Consider the following 20,528-nt stretch of genomic DNA (forward strand, 5'->3'; position numbering starts at 1 on the left):
ACCATAGAAAACATTTTGTCTGGTTCCATGACAGCTTGGTATGGTAATTGCTCTGCATGAGGCTTCAAGAAACTGCAGAGTTGTGGACACAGCTCAGCCCATCACAGGAACTAGTTTTCCTTATTGACTCTGTCTATACTTCTCACTGCCTCAGTAAAGCAGCCAGCATAATCAAAGACTCCTGCCTGGACATTCTCTTTTCTTCCCTATCCCATCAAGCAGAAGATACAAATAATTGAAAAGCATGTACAACTGGCTTAAGGACAACTTCTATCAGACTTTTGAATGGACTTTTTGTGTGATAAGATGGTCTCTTGGGCTCTCAATCTACCTCACTGTGATCCTCCACTTTATCGTTTAACTGCACTTTTTTTTAGTGCCTTTTATACTTCATTTTGCACTGTTAATGTTTTACCTTGTTCTACCTCAGTGCACTGTGTATTGATTTGATCTGTATGAACAGTATGCAAGATAAGTCTTTCACTGTATCTTGGTACATGTGACAATAATAAAGCAATACTTTGTCAAATTTGTTAGCTTTGGAACTTCTGGAATTCTTTACCCTGGCAGCTCAAATGATAGAATTCAGTAAATACATCACCAAAGACACCGGCAAATTTACACAGATGTATGGTGGACAGCATTCTGAGTGGTCGCATCGCAGTCTAGTGTGGAGACTCTAATGCACAAGATCGAATGAGGCTGCAGCCAGCTCGATCACGAGTACGTCTCCCCACCATCAAGGACATCAAAAGACAGTGCCACAAGAAGGTGGTATCCATCATGAAGGACCCTTTTCATCAAAAACATGCCCTCTTCTCATCACTAGCATCACGGCGGAGGTACAGGAGCCTGAAGACCCACACTCAACATTTTAGGAATGACTTCTTCCCCTCCACCATCAGATTACTGAATGGTCCATGAACCCATGAGCACTAATTCACTATTGCTCTTTTACATTATTTAATTTTTATAGCAATTTGTTATCCTGCACTGTGCTGTTGCCAGAAAACAAATTTCATGACTAATGACAGGGCCAATAAACCTGATTCTGATGCATTCAAAACACCAAAGGAATTGAGGGATCTGAAGATAGTGGTAGAAGTGACATTGGGATGGAAGATCAGCATTGATCATGATAAATGGTGGAGCAGTCTTGGAGGATCAAATTGCCTGCTACTGCCCCTAATTTTTATGTTCTTGTGAACTGGTGCAAGGTCATATTGGTACGGGAGATTGACTGGTGTACCACTGTCTTCCTGCCCACTGAGCTCAGATACGACCACCCACACTGTTTCTGTCACTACTCACAAGTCTCTTGCAGCCTCTGCTTGGTGTACTGCATGCTCTCATAGTCCTGGAGGCTGATCCTGTTCACTCGCATCCTCAGCCGACCCGGAACAGTGTGCGGGCTGCAAAAGACAGACAGTGAGAACGGCAGCTTTTGCCACGGTCAGAAATGGTGATGGTTAGAGTTGTCCATCAAAGAATTCCAGACAATAAAATGGCCGTGGAGAGGACTGTGGCAACAATGCTTTACTCACATGCACACACTTTAGTGTAAACGCCTTATGAACAAGCCTGGTTGTGGTGAACTACATATACCTGTCTGGACACGCCCCCCCGCTGACTGCTCCTGTGGCTCCTCCCACAGACCCCGGTATAAAGGCGATTGGAGACACAGCCCCGGCCTCAGTCTCCAGGATGCAGTGTGTTGGTCAATTGCTGCTTGTTCTTTCTTCCAGTCAATAAAAGCCTATATCTCGCCTCGCGTCTCCGAGAGTTATTGATGGTGCATCACTGGTAAAAGTCCTTGCTTATATTTGTACCAGACCCACTTATTCCCTTTAAGTGCAGCTCTCTCAAAGCTAGAAGATCAATAGCTGTCCACTCAAACATTTGTTGGTGGTATCTTTGATTGTTGGGAGATCTGCTACAACTTACACTCCCACCCTCTACCAGACCCTCTGTGTGCCATACCTGGAGTCTCCCTGTTCTCTAACAGACCCACACTCCACCTCTCCCCTCTTCCAGACCCTCTGCTTCTCTCCATCTGAATCCTCTTGAGTTCTCACCCATATCCTACCAAATCTAGCTCCTCATCTCTGGTCTCTTTCCCCTGCTCTCAAATCCTCCTCTCACCTTAACCCTCTCCTCCTCCAACACACAGACCCTTTTGCTGACTCCACTGGATCCTGCCATATTCTCATATCTCTGCACCAATAAGACCATAAGACACAGGAGCAAAATTAGGCCATTCGGCCCATTGAGCCTGATTGGCCATTCAATCATGGCTGATTTAACTTTCCTCTCAACCCAGACTCTCTCACTAATGGAGTAACCTCTACACGTCTACTCTATCAAGGCCTTTCAATATTCTACAAGTTCTGTTAGAGTGAAGGAGGACAGTGGAAAGAGTTCAGGTGGGAAGGCACAGCCTTAGAACAGCAGCATGTTCCTTTAGAACCAAGCTGGGGAGGAATTACTTTAGTCATAGTGTGGTGAATATACAGAATTCATTGCCACAGACGGCTGCAGAGGCCAAGTCATTGGGTACATTTAAAATGGAGGTTCATAGGTTCTTGATTAGTAAGGTCATCAAAGGTGGGAAGGCAAGAAAATGGGGTTGTGAGGGATAATAAATCAGCCACTATCAAATGGTGGAGCAGACTTGATGGGTTGAATGGCCTAATTCTGCTCCCATGTCTTATAGTCTTTCCAAAATCTGCCTAGAAAGTAGATTTCCACCTATTCTAGCAGGATATCTCTGTGTTTGTAGGTGAGTGGCAGCTTCTGGGGAGAGTGTGTTGAATAGAAAAAAGGATTAGTGTCAGATTAATGTACAGAGTACATTATGGAGGGGTTGTGTTGTAGAAAACAGTCTCTTTTGTGTCTTTCTGTAACACAAACCCTTCTTGCTATTGATTCAATGGCAAGAAAGATTTGTGTTACAGAAAGACAGTTCCCATGGGAAGGCTTTCTTACAACAGTAATGCCTCTGTGGGTGTGTTGTCTCTGGTTATCAGAAATCTGATTGTACTGTAGGCAGCAGAGGAAGGGTTGTTGCTTTAATTAACAAGAAAATGGATGTTACATTTCTTGACAAAGTATTACATACAAGTTTCAATAGGAGATCAGTTTCCAAAGTAAACCCCATAAGCAGCCTCCCAATGTAGGTTGACAGCCTGTGATCATCGTTCTTGGTGAATAAGTTCAGCTCTTTGTTTACACTCTGCGTTCATTTATTCTTCATGCAAATTCCATAGAAGTGAATTTTCATTCTGAATCTCACATTTTTTGGTAGAGATCTGTGAACTCCATGGGGACAAAATGTCATTAGCTGAACTGCAAGAATGAAGGGCACTGTAAATTGGTGACTGATGGCCAGTACAGACTGAGTGGGCCAAAGGGCCTGTTTCAGTGCTGTATCTCTGTGAGCTACTCAGTGCGGTTTAGCAGTCATCCTCATCCAGTTTTCCCATAAAGCCGGTGAAATTGACTGAAGAGGCACAGGAACCAGTGTTAGGGTGGTTCCCACACCTCCATGCTCTCGTGGAAGACAGTTCATGACTCTACTGGACATGTCAAGGAGACAGCTAGACCGGGTAAATCAGAATCACAACAATGCTGTACAGGCCCTTCAGCCCACTATGTTGTGCTGACCTTTTATCCTACTCCAAGATCAATCTAACCGTTCCCTGCTAAATAGTCCTACTTTTATTTTTTCATCTATGTCCTTATTTGACAGTCTCTTAAATGACCCTAACGTATCTGCTTCTACCCACCCCTAGTCCAATTTACACCCCTGGCATTCCATACAAATGCCACACTCTGTGTAACAAAGCCTACTGCTGACATTTCCCCCATACATTTCTCCAATCGCCTGAAAATTATACTCTTGTATCAGCCATTTCCATCCTGGGAAAAAGTCTCTGGGGTCCACTCTATATATGCCTCTTATCATTTTATGCACTTCTGTCAAGCCAGCTCCCTCATCCTCCTTCACTCCAAAGAAAAAAGCCTTAGCTCACTCAAACTCTCCTCATAAGACATGCTCACTTATCCAAGCAGCATCTTGGTAAATCTCCTCGGCACCCTCTCCAAAACTTCCAAATCCTTCCTATGGTGAGGCGACCAGAATTGAACACTGTATTCTAAGCATGATCTAACCAGCGTTTCATCGAGCAACACCATTACCCCATGGCTTTTAAATTAGGCAGAGGGATGTCAGTCACAAGGAGAGAGAGAGCAGGAATAAAATGCGTTATCTGGTGTTGCTTGAGGGATTGAGAGTTCCAAACATCCATCCATCCTAGACCATGCAGATGAGAACAATTGAGCTGCTTTCACGACAAGCCTGGAGGAGTTGTGCAGCAATAGTGTCGTGGAGCACTACAGCGCAAAAACAGGCCCTTCAGCCCATCTAGTCCATGCTGAACTATTACTCAGCCTATTTCCATTGACCCATATCTGGACCATAGCCCTCCATACCCCTGCCTTTTATGTACTTACCTAAGCTTCTTTTAAATGTTACATCCAACACTTCTGTTGGCGTCTCGTTCCACACTTGCACTACCCTTTGAGCAAAGAAGATGCCCCTCAGATTCCCCTGTGATATTTCACCTTTCACCCTAAACCTTTGACCTCTAGTTCTAGTCTCACCCAAGCTGAGGGCAAAAGACCTGTATGCTTTTACACTGAACATATCCTTTATAAGATCTCCCCTCATTCTCCTGTGCTCCAGGGAATAAGTCCCAACCTATTCAACCTTTCCCTGAAGCTCAGGTCCTCAAGATCCAGCAACATCCTTGCAGATTTCCTCTGCACTCTTTCAATCTTATTGATATATTTCCTGTAGATAGGTGACCAGTACTGTACACAATACTCCAGCTTTAGCCTCAGTAATGTCTTATACAGCATCAATATATCATCTAAACCCCAGTATTCAATACTCTAACTTAAAAAGACCATTCTGCCAAAGGCTTTCTTTAGGACCCTATCTACCTGTGACACCACTTTCAATGAATTATGGGCCTGTATTCCCAGATCCCTTTGTTCTACTGGACACTCCCCAGTGCCCTACTGTTCATGGTGTAAGTCCTACCCTGGATTGCCCTGCCAAAATGCAACACCTCATATTTGTCTGCACAAACTAATGTTCTGTCCTTGGACTCACTTTACACCGCACGCTGTCGGAGCAGTGCTGTCAGGATAATCAAGGCCATGACCCACCCAGCCAACACATTTTTTGTCCCACTTCCCTCTGGGAGAAGGTTCAGGAGCATGAAGATTCGTATGGCCAGATTTGGGAACAGCTTCTTTCCAACTGTGATAAGACTGCTGAACGGATCCTGACCCAGATCTGGGCCGTACCTTCCAAATATCCGGACCTGTCTCTCGGGTTTCTTTAGCACCACCTTACTTTCCCTATTCTATTTTTTATTTATGATTTATAATTAATTTTTAAATTATATTTACTACTGATTTGTACTCCAGGGAGCACGAAGCACAGAATCAAATATCGCTGTGATGATTGTACGCTCTAGTATCAATTGTTTGGCGACAATAAAGTAATAATAAAAAATTCCATATGCCATTTCAGCACATTTTCCCAGTCTGTCCAGATCCTGCTGAAAGCTTTGATGACTTTCCTCACGGTCCACTACGCCACACCCCTCCCACCTTGTTATGTGACACCGTCACTCTGCTAATTTCAACACACTCAGATCAGAGGTGACATTGCAGAACAAGGCACCCATGAGATATCGAGGACCTTCAGCAGCAGCAGAAAACCCCTCCAGCACAATCTGTAACCTTAGGCTTGGACAATTCCTCACTGAAGTGCAAAAACTGAGATTGATGAAGAATGCAGAAGGACATGCAGGGAGCAACATCAGAGGCAGGTAAAAAGGAGGTGACACTGCAACAGAGAATGCCTGCCCCTTCCCCCAGAGCTACTCGAACCTGGGATCTGGTTTCAGTCCTGGCCTTTTGTGGAGTTTGCCCATTCCCCCTGTCATTGCATGGAGCCCCCCCCACCCTCCCAAGGCGAACCATCCTCCTCCCACATCCCAAAACCCTAACGTATAGGTGAGTGGGAAAATCTGGATTGGGGGGGGGAAGGTATTAATGGAACTCAGCAAGTTAGGCAGAATCTCTGAAGGTTTATAAACAATACCTTGGGGCTGAAACCCTTCACCGGGTCATTCCTTAAGTGACCCCGCCTGAAACATTGAATATTTATTCCCCTCCAGAAATGCAGCCAAACCCTCTGTGTTTCTCCAGCATTTTGTATGCTGTTTTGCATTTCCAGCATCGGTAGAATCTCTTGCGCTTTTTGAGGTAATAATGGAATGTGTGAAGAGTAAACATGGGTCACAGTAGGATTCATGTGAATAGGTGCCTGATGGTCAGTGGGGAGATGGTGGACTAAAGGGCCTGAATTTGTGCAGCACAGCTCTAAGACTAACTGGCTCTAGGTGGGCTGGGAGGCCACAGCACATGGACACCAACACCGGGGCTCAGCTGGTTCTCCCTTGTGCCGGGATGGCTGCGACAGGTGTACTCAAGATGCTGGGGTTGTATGAGGAGTGAAACGGGAAATGGGAGTGTTAGGGGAGGGAGGAACAAAGTATTCTTTCTTGGCTGAAGCTGGTACGGACAGTAGGACTGGCAGGAATGCAGGGGGACCGGCAAGGACTGCAGGAAGGAAGACTGGCGCTTGGAAGTAGGAGGGATCAAGGTCAAGAATGACACACAGAGAGCAGATGAGTGGGGGAAAGAGCGAGGGGTAAAATCAGAATCAGGTTTAATGTCACGGGCATGCCCATACATTGTGAAATTTGTAATTTGTGGCAGCAGTTCATTGCGGCATATGATAATAAATAAAGCTGTAAATTAAAATAAGAAAACATATAAAAAATTAAATTATATAATTAGTTTAAAAGCAAGTGGAAAATGAGAGTGAGGATTCATTGTCCATTTAGGACATGGGTGGTTTTGTGTTATAGTGGTTGCAGATCAGGGCAGCTGGGGTATAAACTGTGGACTGGAAATCCTGTCGGTGTAATGAAAACTGGTGCCCAAAGTTAAATGGTTTTACCTTCAGGTATCTAGCCTGGAGCTGTGTTAGTAAACATCACACACAAAATGCCGAGGAAACTCAGCATGAAGGGAAATGAGGTGAGATCCCTCATCAGGACTGGGAAGGAAGAGGGCAGAAGCCAGAATGTTCCACATCTCCTTCCCTTTCTCCTCCAGTTCACTCTCCTCCTGCAGCCCTTTACCTCACTAAATTACAGTAGTAATCGACAGTCGCTGGAGTGTGGAGTGAGCAGGGCCACTGGGAAAGGCAGTAAATATGTTCCGAATCAGGTGCCAGGGAGAATGGCTTACAACTGTGGAGTTCGACCATGGGGGTAGTGAGGGTCAATTGTTCCGGGATAAAGTCTATGGAATAGATTTCAGATGTCATGTCCGAATATTTACAACAGTGCAAATTGTATAATCCACGTTTTGTTAAAGTCATTGGGACTCAGTAACTCTAAGATGTGTTTAACTAAATTCACCAGTGTTAATAACAGCATAATCTAATTCTACCTGATGCACCGCTGACTTAATTCAGCCTTAAGCAAATTCAGACTAATGAGTTGGTTCTACATCTTAACTTTTGAAAGATACTACCCAGCACTGAGAGGTATATATTTTATTTAGTGATACAGCACAGAATAGACTCTCCTAGCCCTACGAGCCTCATTGCCCAGGAATACCTGATTTAACCCTAGCCTAATTATGAGATTATTTACAATGACCAATTAACCAGCTAACTGGTATGTCTTTGGGATTGGAGGACCTGAAGAAAGCCCACCCATTCCACAGAGAAGATGTACAAACTCCTTATAGATGGCATTAGAATTGAACTCCCGAGCTATAATAGCATCATGCTAACTGCTTTGTGATGGTGGCACACAGATATACACTCAGGTTCAGAAACTTTCTACAAAGTTATTATTAACAAACGGTTAAAATAATAAGATGGAAGAGGAGATAAGTTATGTTGCTGGACAGAAAATCTTAGTAAATTAGTATTGCAACACTGCTAATAGTTACCCAACTCCTTGTGTACGAGGGGTGATTGATAAGTTCGTGGCCTAAGGTAGAAGGAGTCAATTTTAGAAATCCTAGTACATTTATTAACCTAGTCCAGTGGTTGTGGAACATACGGATCTTGGACCTCCAGAAAGTGTCCACAGCAGGGGTGATTGATAAGTTTGTCGCCTAAGGTAGAAGGAGATGAGTTATACAGCTCTCGTTACATGCACGTGCAGTTCAACTCTGAGTGATTATGCAGAAAGTTTGAAGTTAATAACTCATTGGGGTGATTGATAAGTTCATGGCCTAAGGTAGAAGGAGATGAGTTATTAACTTCAAACTTTCTACATAATCACTCAAAGAGTTGACCTGCATGTGCATGTAACGAGAGCTGTATAACTCATCTCCTTCTACCTCAGGCCATGAATTTAACAATCACCCCTCGTAAACAGGGGTGATTTTTATATGATCACTGAACGGGGTTTCGTCCCTGCTGCTGTCTAAGGGAATTTGAATGTTCTCTCTGTGACTATATGGGTTTCCTCCCACATTCCAAAGGTGTACAGTAAGTTGTGGGCAGGCAGTGTGGCACCAGAAGCACTGTGACACTTGAGGACTGCCCCCAGTGCAACCCATGGACTGTGCTGGGCATTGATGCAAAATGACCCATTTCACGGTGTTTCAATGTACATATGACAAAGAAAGCCAATCCAATCTAATTATGAAAATGACCATCATCAATATAGAAAACAGTATTCACAGTAATCACCAACACAAATACATTATTGGGGCACACATGCACAGAGTGTTCGTTTCCTGGACACACACTACACTGAGCACATAACACTGGATGTACAACACTGAAACAGGCCATTTCCACCCAGCTAGTCCATTTATATTCCAATTCAGCCTCCTTTCCTAGCTAAAGCAGAATCCTCTGTACTCTTCTTTCCCATCTGCTTATTATGCTTCCCCTCAGATGCTTTTGTACTGTTCCCTTCATCCAGTCCCCTGTGGTAGCAAATTTGGGCAAGGCTTCTTCTGAATCCCCTGTTGGATTATCCTCTATGTTGGACATTGATTGGCTCCAGACTGCTCCTCCCCATAACTGGGAACTCTCTCCGTATCCACTCCATCAAATTTTTCTCATTATTTCAAACAGCAAGAAATGAAAAACAGCACATACGAGATACCAAAATAAAAACAGAAAAGGTCCGATGCATTTACCAGGTCAAGTCCTCGTGATTTCATGACTTCACCTTTCAAGAGAAGAGACCAGAGCCTTCGAGTACTTATCATTTCCTAATATCCATCCTTGCTTATTATGGATTCATTCTGAAATCTTCTCTGCATCCTCTCGAGTGAATCTATAACCTTCTTATAATAACTATTTTAAGAGTTGGCTCATCATAATTTCACTACTCTTAATGTCATCCCTAAATAAGGTGATTAAATAACTATTCTAAATTATCTCTGAATAAATAAATAAATAAACAAATCCCTCTAGAACAGAGGTTCCCAACCTTTTTTATACCATGGACCAATACCACTAAGTAAAGGGTCCACGGACACGAGGTTGGGAACCCCTGCTTTAAAAGTAAGCCATACAGAGAATCCTCCAGCACAGAAATAGACACTTCAGTCCATGTGGACTATGATGCCTATCTACCCTAATCCCATTTGGCCTCATTAGGTCCATATCCCTCCAAGCCTTTCCTCAGCAAATGGTGCTGGACTTCCTATGTTTCATTGCTAGCTCAGGGTGGAACATCTAGTGATTGGAGAGGTTTTACTCTGAATCTCGACACCTTCTACACCTGCATCTTCCAAGTAACACGTGACCCATTATTCTTCCTACCAATTGTACTAACTCTCATTCATCCATGCTGAAATCTATTTCCCAATTATTTGACAGTTTATGAATGCCTTGAAGTAACTTCCAGGCAAGGTCATCTGATCCAAACAATTGGTTTACTGATCAGTATAGAATGTCCCTCTGGTGCTTCCTGTTCCCTCTGCTCTCCCTTCCTCTTTTCCCAACCTCTCCCTTCTCCCTTAATAGAGACTCATATCGGAATCAGGTTTATTATCACTCACACATGTCCTGAACTTTGTTTTTTTGCAGCGGTACAGTGCAAAACATAAAACTACTACAGTACTGTGCAAGAGTCTTAGGCACCCTAACTATATACTGTATGTATGTGCCTAAGACTTTTGCACAGTACTGTACTTGTCTGTAAGGCAAGCTTTTCAATGTACCTGTACCTCACCATCCCTGTGCTCGTGGCAATGAACTCGGCCTGACATGAACTTCTGGTGGAACAGGACTACCAGACATTCTGTACTGGTGGATATTACTACGATTAATACCCAAACAAACTGTCAGGTCATTTTCTCGTACACGTTACACAGCAGTGTATTTTCCAGTGAACCCACTGCTTTTAAAGGGAATGGGAAATACCAAAGTATGTTTATTATCAAGGTACAAATATATTAACATCTACAACCTTGAGATTCATTCTCTTGCAGAAAATGAAGATACAAAGAAATACAAAAGAATTTATGAAAAGCTGTACATAAATAAGGACTGACAATCAACCGATGTGCAAAAGACGACAAATTATGTAAATAAAAAGTTAATAATACTGAGAACCTGAGCTGCAGAGTTCTTGAAAGTGAGAGTGTAGTTTGTGGAATCAGTTCAGAGTTGAGATGGGTGAAGCTATCCATGCTAGCTCAGGAACTTGATGGTTATAGGGTAATAACTGTTCCTGAATCTATCAGTGTAGAACTTCAGGTTCCCGTACTAGTGAGAAGAGAGCATGACCTAGATGGTGTGGGTACTAGATGATGGATGACACCCTCCATTTAAATGAGCTCTAAGGTGGGGGCGGTAATGCATCCACCACTGCCTGTAGTTTTTCTAGCCTTGAGCATTGGTATGCCCATACCATGATGCGACAGGTTAGAATACTCTCCGCCGTAGAGAAGTTTGTCAGACATTTAGGTGAAATTATCAGGGGTATAGATAAGGTAAATGCAAGCTGGATTTGATCACTGAGGTTGGCCGAGACTAGAACTGGAGGTCACGGGTTAAGAATGAAAGGTGAAACGTTGAAGTGAAACATGAAGGGGGAGCTTTGTCACTCAGAGTGTGGGATGAGCTCCCAGCAGAGGTGGTGGATACAGTTTGATTTTAGTACTGAAGAGAAGTTTGGATAAGTACATGGATGGGAAGGGTGTGCAGGGCTATGGTCTGGGTGCAGGTCAACAGGATTAGGAAGAATAATAGTTTGGCACAGACTAGATGGGCTGAAGGGCCTAGTTCTGCACTGCAGTACTTTATGACTCGATATGTACGTATTCGATCCCTGGTTCCAGCTGTAAACCTACTCATGTTGCTAACACCAGGTGTTCTTGACCCCAGCTCTGGCTCACAGCTGGCCAGGGTCGCCTTTGGAACACCAGTTCTGACCACACATCCCTCTTGCCCCTGGGCTCCAGGAAATAGCCAGGGATTACTGACTGAGCCTGATGCTGGCCCATCAGGATTTACAGCTAATCAGATGCTGGACTATCAAAGTTTTAATGGTTTTCTGTCGTGCAACCTTGTCTGGCTGTATCTGCCATTTCTTCAGTATTTGTAACATGTCATGCCACATGCGTGTATAATATTGAAAGGGATAGATAGAGTGGAAGTGGAGAGGAGGTTTCCTATAGTGAAGGAGTCTAGGACCAGATGGCAAAGCATGTCAAGTTAGAATGGAAATGATGAGGAATTTCTTTAGCCAGATGGTGGCGAGTCTGTGGAAGTCATTGCCACAGATGCAGTGGAGGGCATCATTGGGTATATTTAAAACAGAGCTCAATAGATTTTTGATTAGTAAGAACTTGAAAGTTTGTGGGAAGAAGGCAGGAGAATGTGGTTGAGGGAAAATAAATCAGCCATGATGGAATGGCAGAGCAGACTTGATGGGCTGAATGGCCTAATTCTGTTCCTGTCTTATAATAAATACATAAAGTATTGGTTAAAGAGGACAGAAAGGAGCACAACTAACCAAATAACACAAGGATGAAAGGTGTGCAGATTGTTACTTACAGCGTGAAGCTGTCGGGGGGAGCAGAGACACGACGGAGATCGGCATGTTGCACCTTGTGGATACTGTGCGGTCGAGCACATCCCACCAGCAAGTGCCAAGCATAACATGGATCGGAGCGGAGAGAGAAACATACCACATTTAGAATGGGAGGATGGCAGGGAAAGTCAACCATCTGCATCCACAAACATTAGTTAACAGTGTAACAGTACAAAAGACAGGTCAGACCAAGAGGAAAAGGGAACATTTAAAACAAGGGAAATCTTAACTTGACTCATCAAGTGAGGAATTCTCAAATTTGGGGAGAGCACTGGTTTAGAGGAAATTACCTTCTCGTTGGGAATAAACTCAACAGATGTAAAAGAAGTAATGTTTCCAATCTCCACACAAAATGCTGGAGTCATTCAGCAGGTCAGGCATCATCTTTACAGAGGAATAAACTCTGCATAGATGCTGCCTGACCTGCTGAGTAACTTCAGTATTTTGTGTGTGTGTGTTGCTCTGGATTTCCAGCATCTGCAGAATCTCCTGTGTTTACGTTTCCAGTCTCATTGGTTCCCAATGGGTAGATTCATTTGCAATTTCTCCTCCTTTTCCTCCAATCTTTTGTCTTCAGAAAACACTGCAAGATGCATTGGCTCCCTCTTATTACTTACCTAAATGATCATTGTTCATTCTTGAGGCTGAACACACAAAATGCTGAAGGCAGTGCCTGGAATGGGCTGCCAGCGATGGTTTATGGGCTGAAGGGCTTGTATTGTGCTGTAAGTTTTCAATGCTTCTAATTCAGCAGGTCAGGCAGCATCCATTGAGGGGAATATACAGTTTTCATTTTGGGCAAGATTCTTCATCAGGACTATGATCGCCAAATGTGAATGTAACCAAACTTTGGCAAGTACACTGTACGGTTATCTCATGGATGTTTTACTGACTTAAGCAAGGGAGTAAACCTTGCCACTCCTTGCTTTTTCCCTGAATTTCCTGAAGTTCAGCTCCTTTACTCATTGTTATCAATGCAGTGTACAGCTGACTTATATTGTCCATATACTAGCAGGAAAGTTGAACTGTTTTTGAGGCTGATGCAAAGGGAAGCTTCAACTAAAGCCAGATAAAGGAGTTAATGTCACAATAATACAAAGAGGGGATGTTTGGGCAAAGGTTGAGAGAAATACCCACACTTAGGAATGATAGAGCATTATGGAGACTGCAGGAAGCATGGTGAAAATCAAGCCTATGCAGCCCTCCGTGTGTTTTCTTTTAAATCATTTAAAGGGTTTGCTGCCAACACACTCAGTGTAAGCTGCATTTATTCTGGAAGGGCCGGATTGTTGGCCACTTATGAACAATTTCTCCTGGTGCATCCGTGACACATCACCCACCAGTTACTGGGAAGTGTCATCTGCTGGAAGTCAGGGCTGGTCTTCACAAAGCAGCAAGTAACAGCAACCCTTCGAAACCTGGTGCCTAGTATGACTTCAAAGAAAAGCAAGTGGACTATAATATACCATGCCGATTCACCAGCGCTCATTTTGTGCTACTGTCTATCTAATCTCCACCACCTTGCGTTTGTATGGGGTTATTCTAAGGCTCTGTGGTTCCAAAGCCTTTGGTCTAGGTGGGCAAATCAAATTGCTGATTTAATACAAGGAGAGCAAGTGAACTAGTTAACATTGAAATTAGTACAACATGGATTCCCAATTATAGCTTTTAACTGGGCAACTTTTCCCTACTCCAATAATCCATTATAATAGGATGATTCAAGTCATTTCTGCATTGATCCACTCAGACTTATTTCCTTACGGTATACTCTTTGTAGGAGTCGTGTATCTACTTTCAGACTGCTTTGTATTTTGTGCTGCTTGCTTAGTATGGGTTTCAGTAATTTGTCTTAAACAGACAAATGTAAAAAATATCGCCAAACTTGTTACAAGTTGAAGAAGCAACTATAATACTCCAGTCTTTAGCTCCTGTACATCCACACACAAGCCAATGTACTGAGTACACTCCTCTTATGTGGAGGAACCATGGTGGAGAAGATGTGGCATCACAACTGAGCATTGAGTTCTACAGCAAAAAGACCCTTTGGCCCATCAGTTCCCTGCTGACCCTGAATAATCTTGGTGATGGCACTACTCCCAGAATGGCATGGGTGACCTGCTCAAGGTTGAATTGATGAAAGTTAGGAATGAAGTTCATAAAAGAAAGGGAAAATATACAGTGATCTGAAAATATGACAATCCCAGGAATGCCCAGGACAGTTCTAATTCCTTAAAGGAGCAATTGTCCATGAAGTGAAGAGGGACTTCATGGACACCATGCTACCATGCTTGTACACTGCTCTTTTGCTTACAGAGTTTGGGGAATTGTTGTGCTGTGGAATCAGTTTACTTCTTGTAAAGTTCAGGAAATCATGGAACTGGTTACCTGGACTGCTTTTCTGATGCGTGAACCTCCATGTTAGCATACAAAACAATATAGAGTTAGACCTCTATTGTCCACTTTTCATCAGGCTTTACTGGCATTGTGCTGGAGGTGGAGTTGAGAAAACTGTGCTGAAGTCATCTGATGAACTATCTCCTGTCGACATCTGTCAATGTCCTACTAACACAACCTCGATCTAGCTCATGTAAACAACTGATAAAAGAGACTTCAATGTGTTATGTAACCTTATAATCTGCTTTCTTCATCCATGACTTCAAAGAATGGAATGACATTGGCAGGGTGCAACCTTTCAATGAAGTTATACTGGTTCTCCGTGATGTAGTCCTCCCTATCCAAACTATCATCCATCAGATTGTGCAGATGCAGGACGAAGAGTCAATAAGTGATCTGTTGGAGGAGCTCAGTGTATCAAACAATATCTCAAATGCTGCCCGACCCACTAAGTTCCTCTAACAGATTATCTACCAGATTGTGAATGGGTTCCTTCAGAATCATTCCAGCTTCTGTTGTGTAAGCTTCATCTCAGGACAATTGCCACTGCTCTGCACTATAAACACTTCAACTTACTTTATAAAATGCTATTTACATTGTAAATACTTGCTGGTATTTATGTATTTATGCTCATTTTATTGTATACCCTCGCTTCTTACTTTATTTTCATGTAATTCTCCACTCTTTATAATTGTTGAACGTTGTGCTAATGCAACACAGCAATTTCCTAATCAATATAACTATATAAGGTGAATGAAGTGATCCTTGAAAGTTAGCTTCTTCCCAGCCTTCTAGAGTGCACTGTGCTGTCAAAACCTACTGCAGGTCATTGGATTTCCCCAATTCATTCAGGTTAAATCACTGATGAAATATACTCCATCTGTACTTCAACTGGACCCAGTGAGATTTTTATAACCTCACTGATTTGGCACAGTCTTTCAGTGTTCCATGAACTCTTCACATAATGGAAAAGGCTCTCCTCTTTATTTTAGTGAATGCCTACTATCCTTCTCGATGAGCTAAAAAAACTACTGTTTCCTTTAACTGATCTTTGCTTTATTTGGTTGAGTATTACAGAAACATCACTGTTAATATACTTGGTTTTCCACGTAACCAGTCATGTTGTTTAATATACCATATATCATAAAAAATATTGAGACTTTGAGCATGTACAGTATTTGTTTTCTATATTTGTCATTTTGTTCTGATCTTTTTGCTTCCCGGGGGGATTAGCACATTTATTTGAACCAAGCCATCTGTGATTTGAGCAATGTTTGCTTTCCAAAAATTCTGGCAGAAGTTGCAGATTTTTTTTTGATTTCTTGGAGTCACGTAAAATTTCCCTCTGCTTTCCACTGGTGTGAGAAGACAAACATGAGCAGTGGAGGTGACGTTACCTTGAGGTGAGCAGTAAGGAAAAGACTCACTCATTCAGTAATGGCATGGAGGTCCGTCGTTTGCACTTCTGCACCATGTTGGCCTGGTTTCTCAGAGAGATTCGGATGACCGATGGGCTCAGGCGGCAGGGCTCCCCGTCTACCTGCATGGGGATCGTCTTGTAAGTGGTGAGGATCACCTCTCGGCACTGGTGAAGTCGCTCCCCATGGCCTCCAACTTGGAGGGCGGCCTGAAGTAAGCAAAGACCAGAGATATCGCTGGTTCCGTTTGGATGAACATTTTTCTCCAAACACGAGATGTGACAACTGCTATATTCTACAAAGTCTCCCCAAAATATTTAAAGCCTACGCAGGAGCTGATTACATTGGGATCTTTAGTGAAAAATCACTACCCTCTGAGAGAAGAAATATCTACACATCTCAGTTTTAAATGACAGGCCCTTCTTTTTTGTAGCTACATTTGCTTGTTCAAGATTCCACCACTAATGGAAGCTTCTCAATATCTACATTATCAAGCCTCCTCAGTTCTACATATCTCTAACTTGCTGTGCAAGTTGATAGGATGGTTTAGAAGGTGTATGGTATGTTGGCTTTCTTTAGACAGGGTACTAAGTTCAAGAGCCACAAGGTAATGTTGCAGTTCTATAAGACCGTGCTTGGACCACATTATAGGAAGGATGCTGTGGAGATTTACCAGGACGCTGCCTGGATTAGACAGCATGTCGAACATGGAAAGCTTGAGTGAGCTCGAGCTTTTTTCTTTGGAGTGAAGGAGGATGAGAGGCAATGGCCAATACCAGAGGCCATCCTTTGAAGGTGAGTGGAGGAAAGTTCAGGGGAGATGTCAGAGGTAGATTTTTTTTAGCACGGAGAGTGTTAGGTGCTGGAATGCACAGTCAAAATTGATAGCAGATACATTGGGACACTTAAAAGACGCTTAGAAAGGGATATGGATGAAAGAAAAATAGAGGGTTATGGGCCATGTTGGAGGGAAGGGTTAGATTGATTGAGAAGTAGTTTATATAGGCTGACACAACATTGTGGGTCAATGTTGTACTGTTCTATGTTTTATGAAATGTTGACCCTCATTCTTCTAAACTCTAAGTCATACTCAAAAACATTAGAATTGGAAGATCTAGCCTTACCAGAGATGCCATAGTGAAGCCTATCACCTCAATGCAGCCATCATCATGCCTCTGCGGCTCAAAGTCCCGGTGATCTCCTGGGTTCCCCCAGGGCATTGTGCCCGCACAGTACCTGCATCAGATAAGCCCAACTTCAGTATTTACTTCAAAGAATAATAACACACAATTTCTGTTTAGCTGAGTTCACATCTCTTCAACATAAAATGGCAGGCAAGAGATTCTCGGACAGTGACCTTCCACTGAGAGAGGGGAAAAACGTTGGATGAAGCCACAGCATACTGGGTTGCCATCCTTGACTAAAGATGGAGGGCAGGTAACTCAATGGTCAGCACTGAGAAAATATGCACATCTAATCTCTGAGACCTTGGCATAACTCAGAGACAGACATCATTAAACCAGAGACATAGGGGCAGGATCAGGCCATCCTGCCCACTTGAGTGTGTTCTTGCATTTAATCATGGCTGATTTATTTTCCCCCTCGACCTCATCCTTCTGCCTCCCTCTCTTAACCTCTGATGCCCTCACGAATTAAGTACCTGTCAAACTCAGCTTTAAATATACCCAATGACTTGGCCTCCACAACCGTCCGTGGCAGTGAATTCCACAGATTCATCCCCATCAGTCAGCTTCATAGAACAAGCAATCGTGATTGATATTAAATTGTTACCGCTGTCTGTAAGGAGTTTGTACGTTCTCCCCATGACTAATTGGGTTTTCTCCAGGTGCTCCATATTCCTCCCACGTTCCAAAGGCATACGGATTAAAGTTAAGAAGTTGTGGGTGAGCCAGGTAGGCATCTGGAAGCATGGCAACTCTGCTGGGCTGCCCCCAGCACAATACTCGGATCTTGTTGGTCATTGATGCAAAGTGACGCATTTCACTGTATGTTTCAAGTGATAATTAAAGCTAATCTTTAACATCTTTTTTTCTGAGGCTGTGCCCTATGGTCCTAGACTCTCCCATTATTGGAAACATCCTCTGAATGTCCACTCTATCGAGACCTGAGCATATTTGGCAGCTTTCAATGAGATCTCCACTCATTCTTCTAAACTCTATACTAGATACTTACTAAGTAGTTCAGAGAAGGCTTGACAGACTAATACCTGGAATTGGAGTGCTGTTTTATGAGGAGAGGTTGGACAAGGTAAGCTTCTCGGCTAAAGTGAGAGAGGACTTTATTGAAACATATCAGACCCTGAGTGTAGATGGGGATAGGATGTTTTTCTGTGAGAGATCCTATTACGAAGGAGTCATTGTTTAAAAATATGGGGTCATCCATTTAAGAAAGAGATGAGATTATGGTTTTTCTTTGGAACTCACTTTCCTGAGGAGAGGAAACAGAGCCTTCCATTTTTTTTTAGGGAGATAAGAAAGGGTGTGACATGTAGAAGAGTGCAATTGAGACTATAATATGTTTGCCATGATCTATCAATGACCTCAAAAGTTTCTGCAGATGCTGAAAATCGACAGTAATACACACAGAACACTAGAGGATCAGTGTAGCAGATAAATTGGCAGTATTGATACATAGCAGTATAGCAGGTCAGGCAGTATGTATGGAGTGGAATAAAGAGCCGATGTTTTGGGTGAAGACCTATTATCCGGAGCATGATTTATTGAATGGTGCGGCATGTTTGGGGGCTAGTGACAAACTTCTGTCCCACTCTGCATTCAAAACTGGCTGGAGAAGTCAAGCTCCACCATTGATGATGCCCTCATTTCCCAGACATCCACACTCACCCCACCTCCCCCTTGCCTTAACAGGGGTAGAGTTCCTGAGCCTCCACATCCAACACATCGTTCTCCGCAACATCCACCATCTTCAATGGGACCCCATCGCCAAGCATATCTTTACCCCTCCCCCACTCTCCACTTCCCGCAAGGATTGCTCCTCTGTGATTCCCTTGTCCACTCATCATCCTCCCTAATCTCCCTCCTGGCAATTATCCCAGCAAGTGGCAGAAGTGGCACCTCCTCCCTCACCTCCGTTCAGGCACCAAGCAGTCCATTCAGGTGAGGAAACACTTCACTCACAAATCTGTTGGGGTTGTTACTTGTATCTGGTGCTCCCAATATGGCCTCCTCAACACTGGTGAGACCTGAAGTAGGCAGGGAGACTGCTTGGTTAAGCACCTCCACCCATCCACAAAAAATGTAATTTCCCAGTGGCTAACCATTTTAATTTCAATCCCCATTCCCATTCCAACATGTCAGTCTATAGACTCTTCTTCTGCTGCCATGATGAGGCCACTCTCAGGTTGGAGGAGCAACAACTCATATTTCATCTATGTAGCCTCCAACCTGATGGCATGACCATTGATTTCTCCAACTTCTGGTCATGTTTTTCCCTCCCTTTTCCTTCTTCTTCAATTCCCACTCTGGCCTCTTTCCCCTTCTTCTCACCTGCCTATCACCTCTCCCAGTTCCTCCCCTCCTTCTATTTCCCCAATGGTCCATTCTCTTCTATCAGATATTTTCTTCTTCAGCCCTTTGCCTTTTCCACCTATTACCTCTCAGCTTCTTACTTAATCTGCCCCTTCCTCGCGCACCTGGTTTCACCTATCACCTTCTAGCTTGACCTCCTTCCCCTCACTCCACCTTCTTATTCTGGCATCTTCCCCCTTTGTTTCCAGTCCTGATGAAGGGTCTTAGCCTGAAACGTCAACTATCCATAGACCTGAGTGGAGCATCAACACAGAGGCTGTGTACAAGAAGGGCCAGAGTCACCTCTACTTTCTGAGGAGACTGGGATCTTTTGGAGAATGCAGGCCTCTCCTTCACATGTTCTACCTGTCTGTAGTTGCCAGTACAACCTTCTATGTGGTGGTGTACTGGGGCAACAGCATCAACATGGGTGATGCCCACATTGCTTAACAAACTGATTGGAAAGGTTGGCTCTGTTATAGGAGTCAAACTGGACACACTGGAGGCTGTGGGGGAACAAAGGACCCTATGGAAAATCCTGGCAATTCTGGACAATGTTTCTCACCCTCTGCATGCCACCTTGGCTGAACAGAGGAGCCCTTTTAGTAAAGACTAAGACAACTGCACTGCTCCAAAGAGCGCTATATGAGGTCATCCTTACCCTCGGCTATTAGGCTCTATAATGAGTCAGCCTATAGCTGGGGAAGTGATTACCTTCTCCTGTTAGACTGTTTGTGGTAACTTATTTTTATTCTTTCTTACTCCTCTGCTACTGTAACACTATAATTTCCTTTGGGATCAATGAAGTGTCTATCTGGCTATCTGTCCAGATGCTGTCTGACCTGCTGAGTTCCTCCAGCATTTTGTGTGTGTGCTTCTCTGGAGAAGGCTGCCAGTCTTGGGACTGCATAGGAACTTTTGGAATTAGCCCACAAAATGTG

At 43.5% G+C, this 20,528-nt stretch overlaps 1 protein-coding gene across 2 annotated transcripts in view; it reads right to left on the reverse strand.

Moving 5' to 3' along the window:
- Nucleotides 1-20,528, reverse strand: part of dgki (diacylglycerol kinase, iota) — a 253,553-nt gene that overhangs the window by 52,416 nt on the left and 180,609 nt on the right. For both annotated transcript variants that reach the window (XM_059977765.1, XM_059977764.1), the window contains 3 exons: nucleotides 17,164-17,275; nucleotides 16,049-16,248; nucleotides 1,312-1,412 (listed from right to left, as the gene is read on the reverse strand). In XM_059977765.1, the coding sequence (XP_059833748.1) occupies nucleotides 1,312-1,412; nucleotides 16,049-16,248; nucleotides 17,164-17,275 (413 nt within the window). The remainder of the gene's footprint in view (nucleotides 1-1,311; nucleotides 1,413-16,048; nucleotides 16,249-17,163; nucleotides 17,276-20,528) is intronic.

This window comes from Hypanus sabinus, chromosome 8 (assembly GCF_030144855.1).
Source record: "Hypanus sabinus isolate sHypSab1 chromosome 8, sHypSab1.hap1, whole genome shotgun sequence".
Lineage (NCBI taxonomy): Eukaryota > Metazoa > Chordata > Chondrichthyes > Myliobatiformes > Dasyatidae > Hypanus > Hypanus sabinus.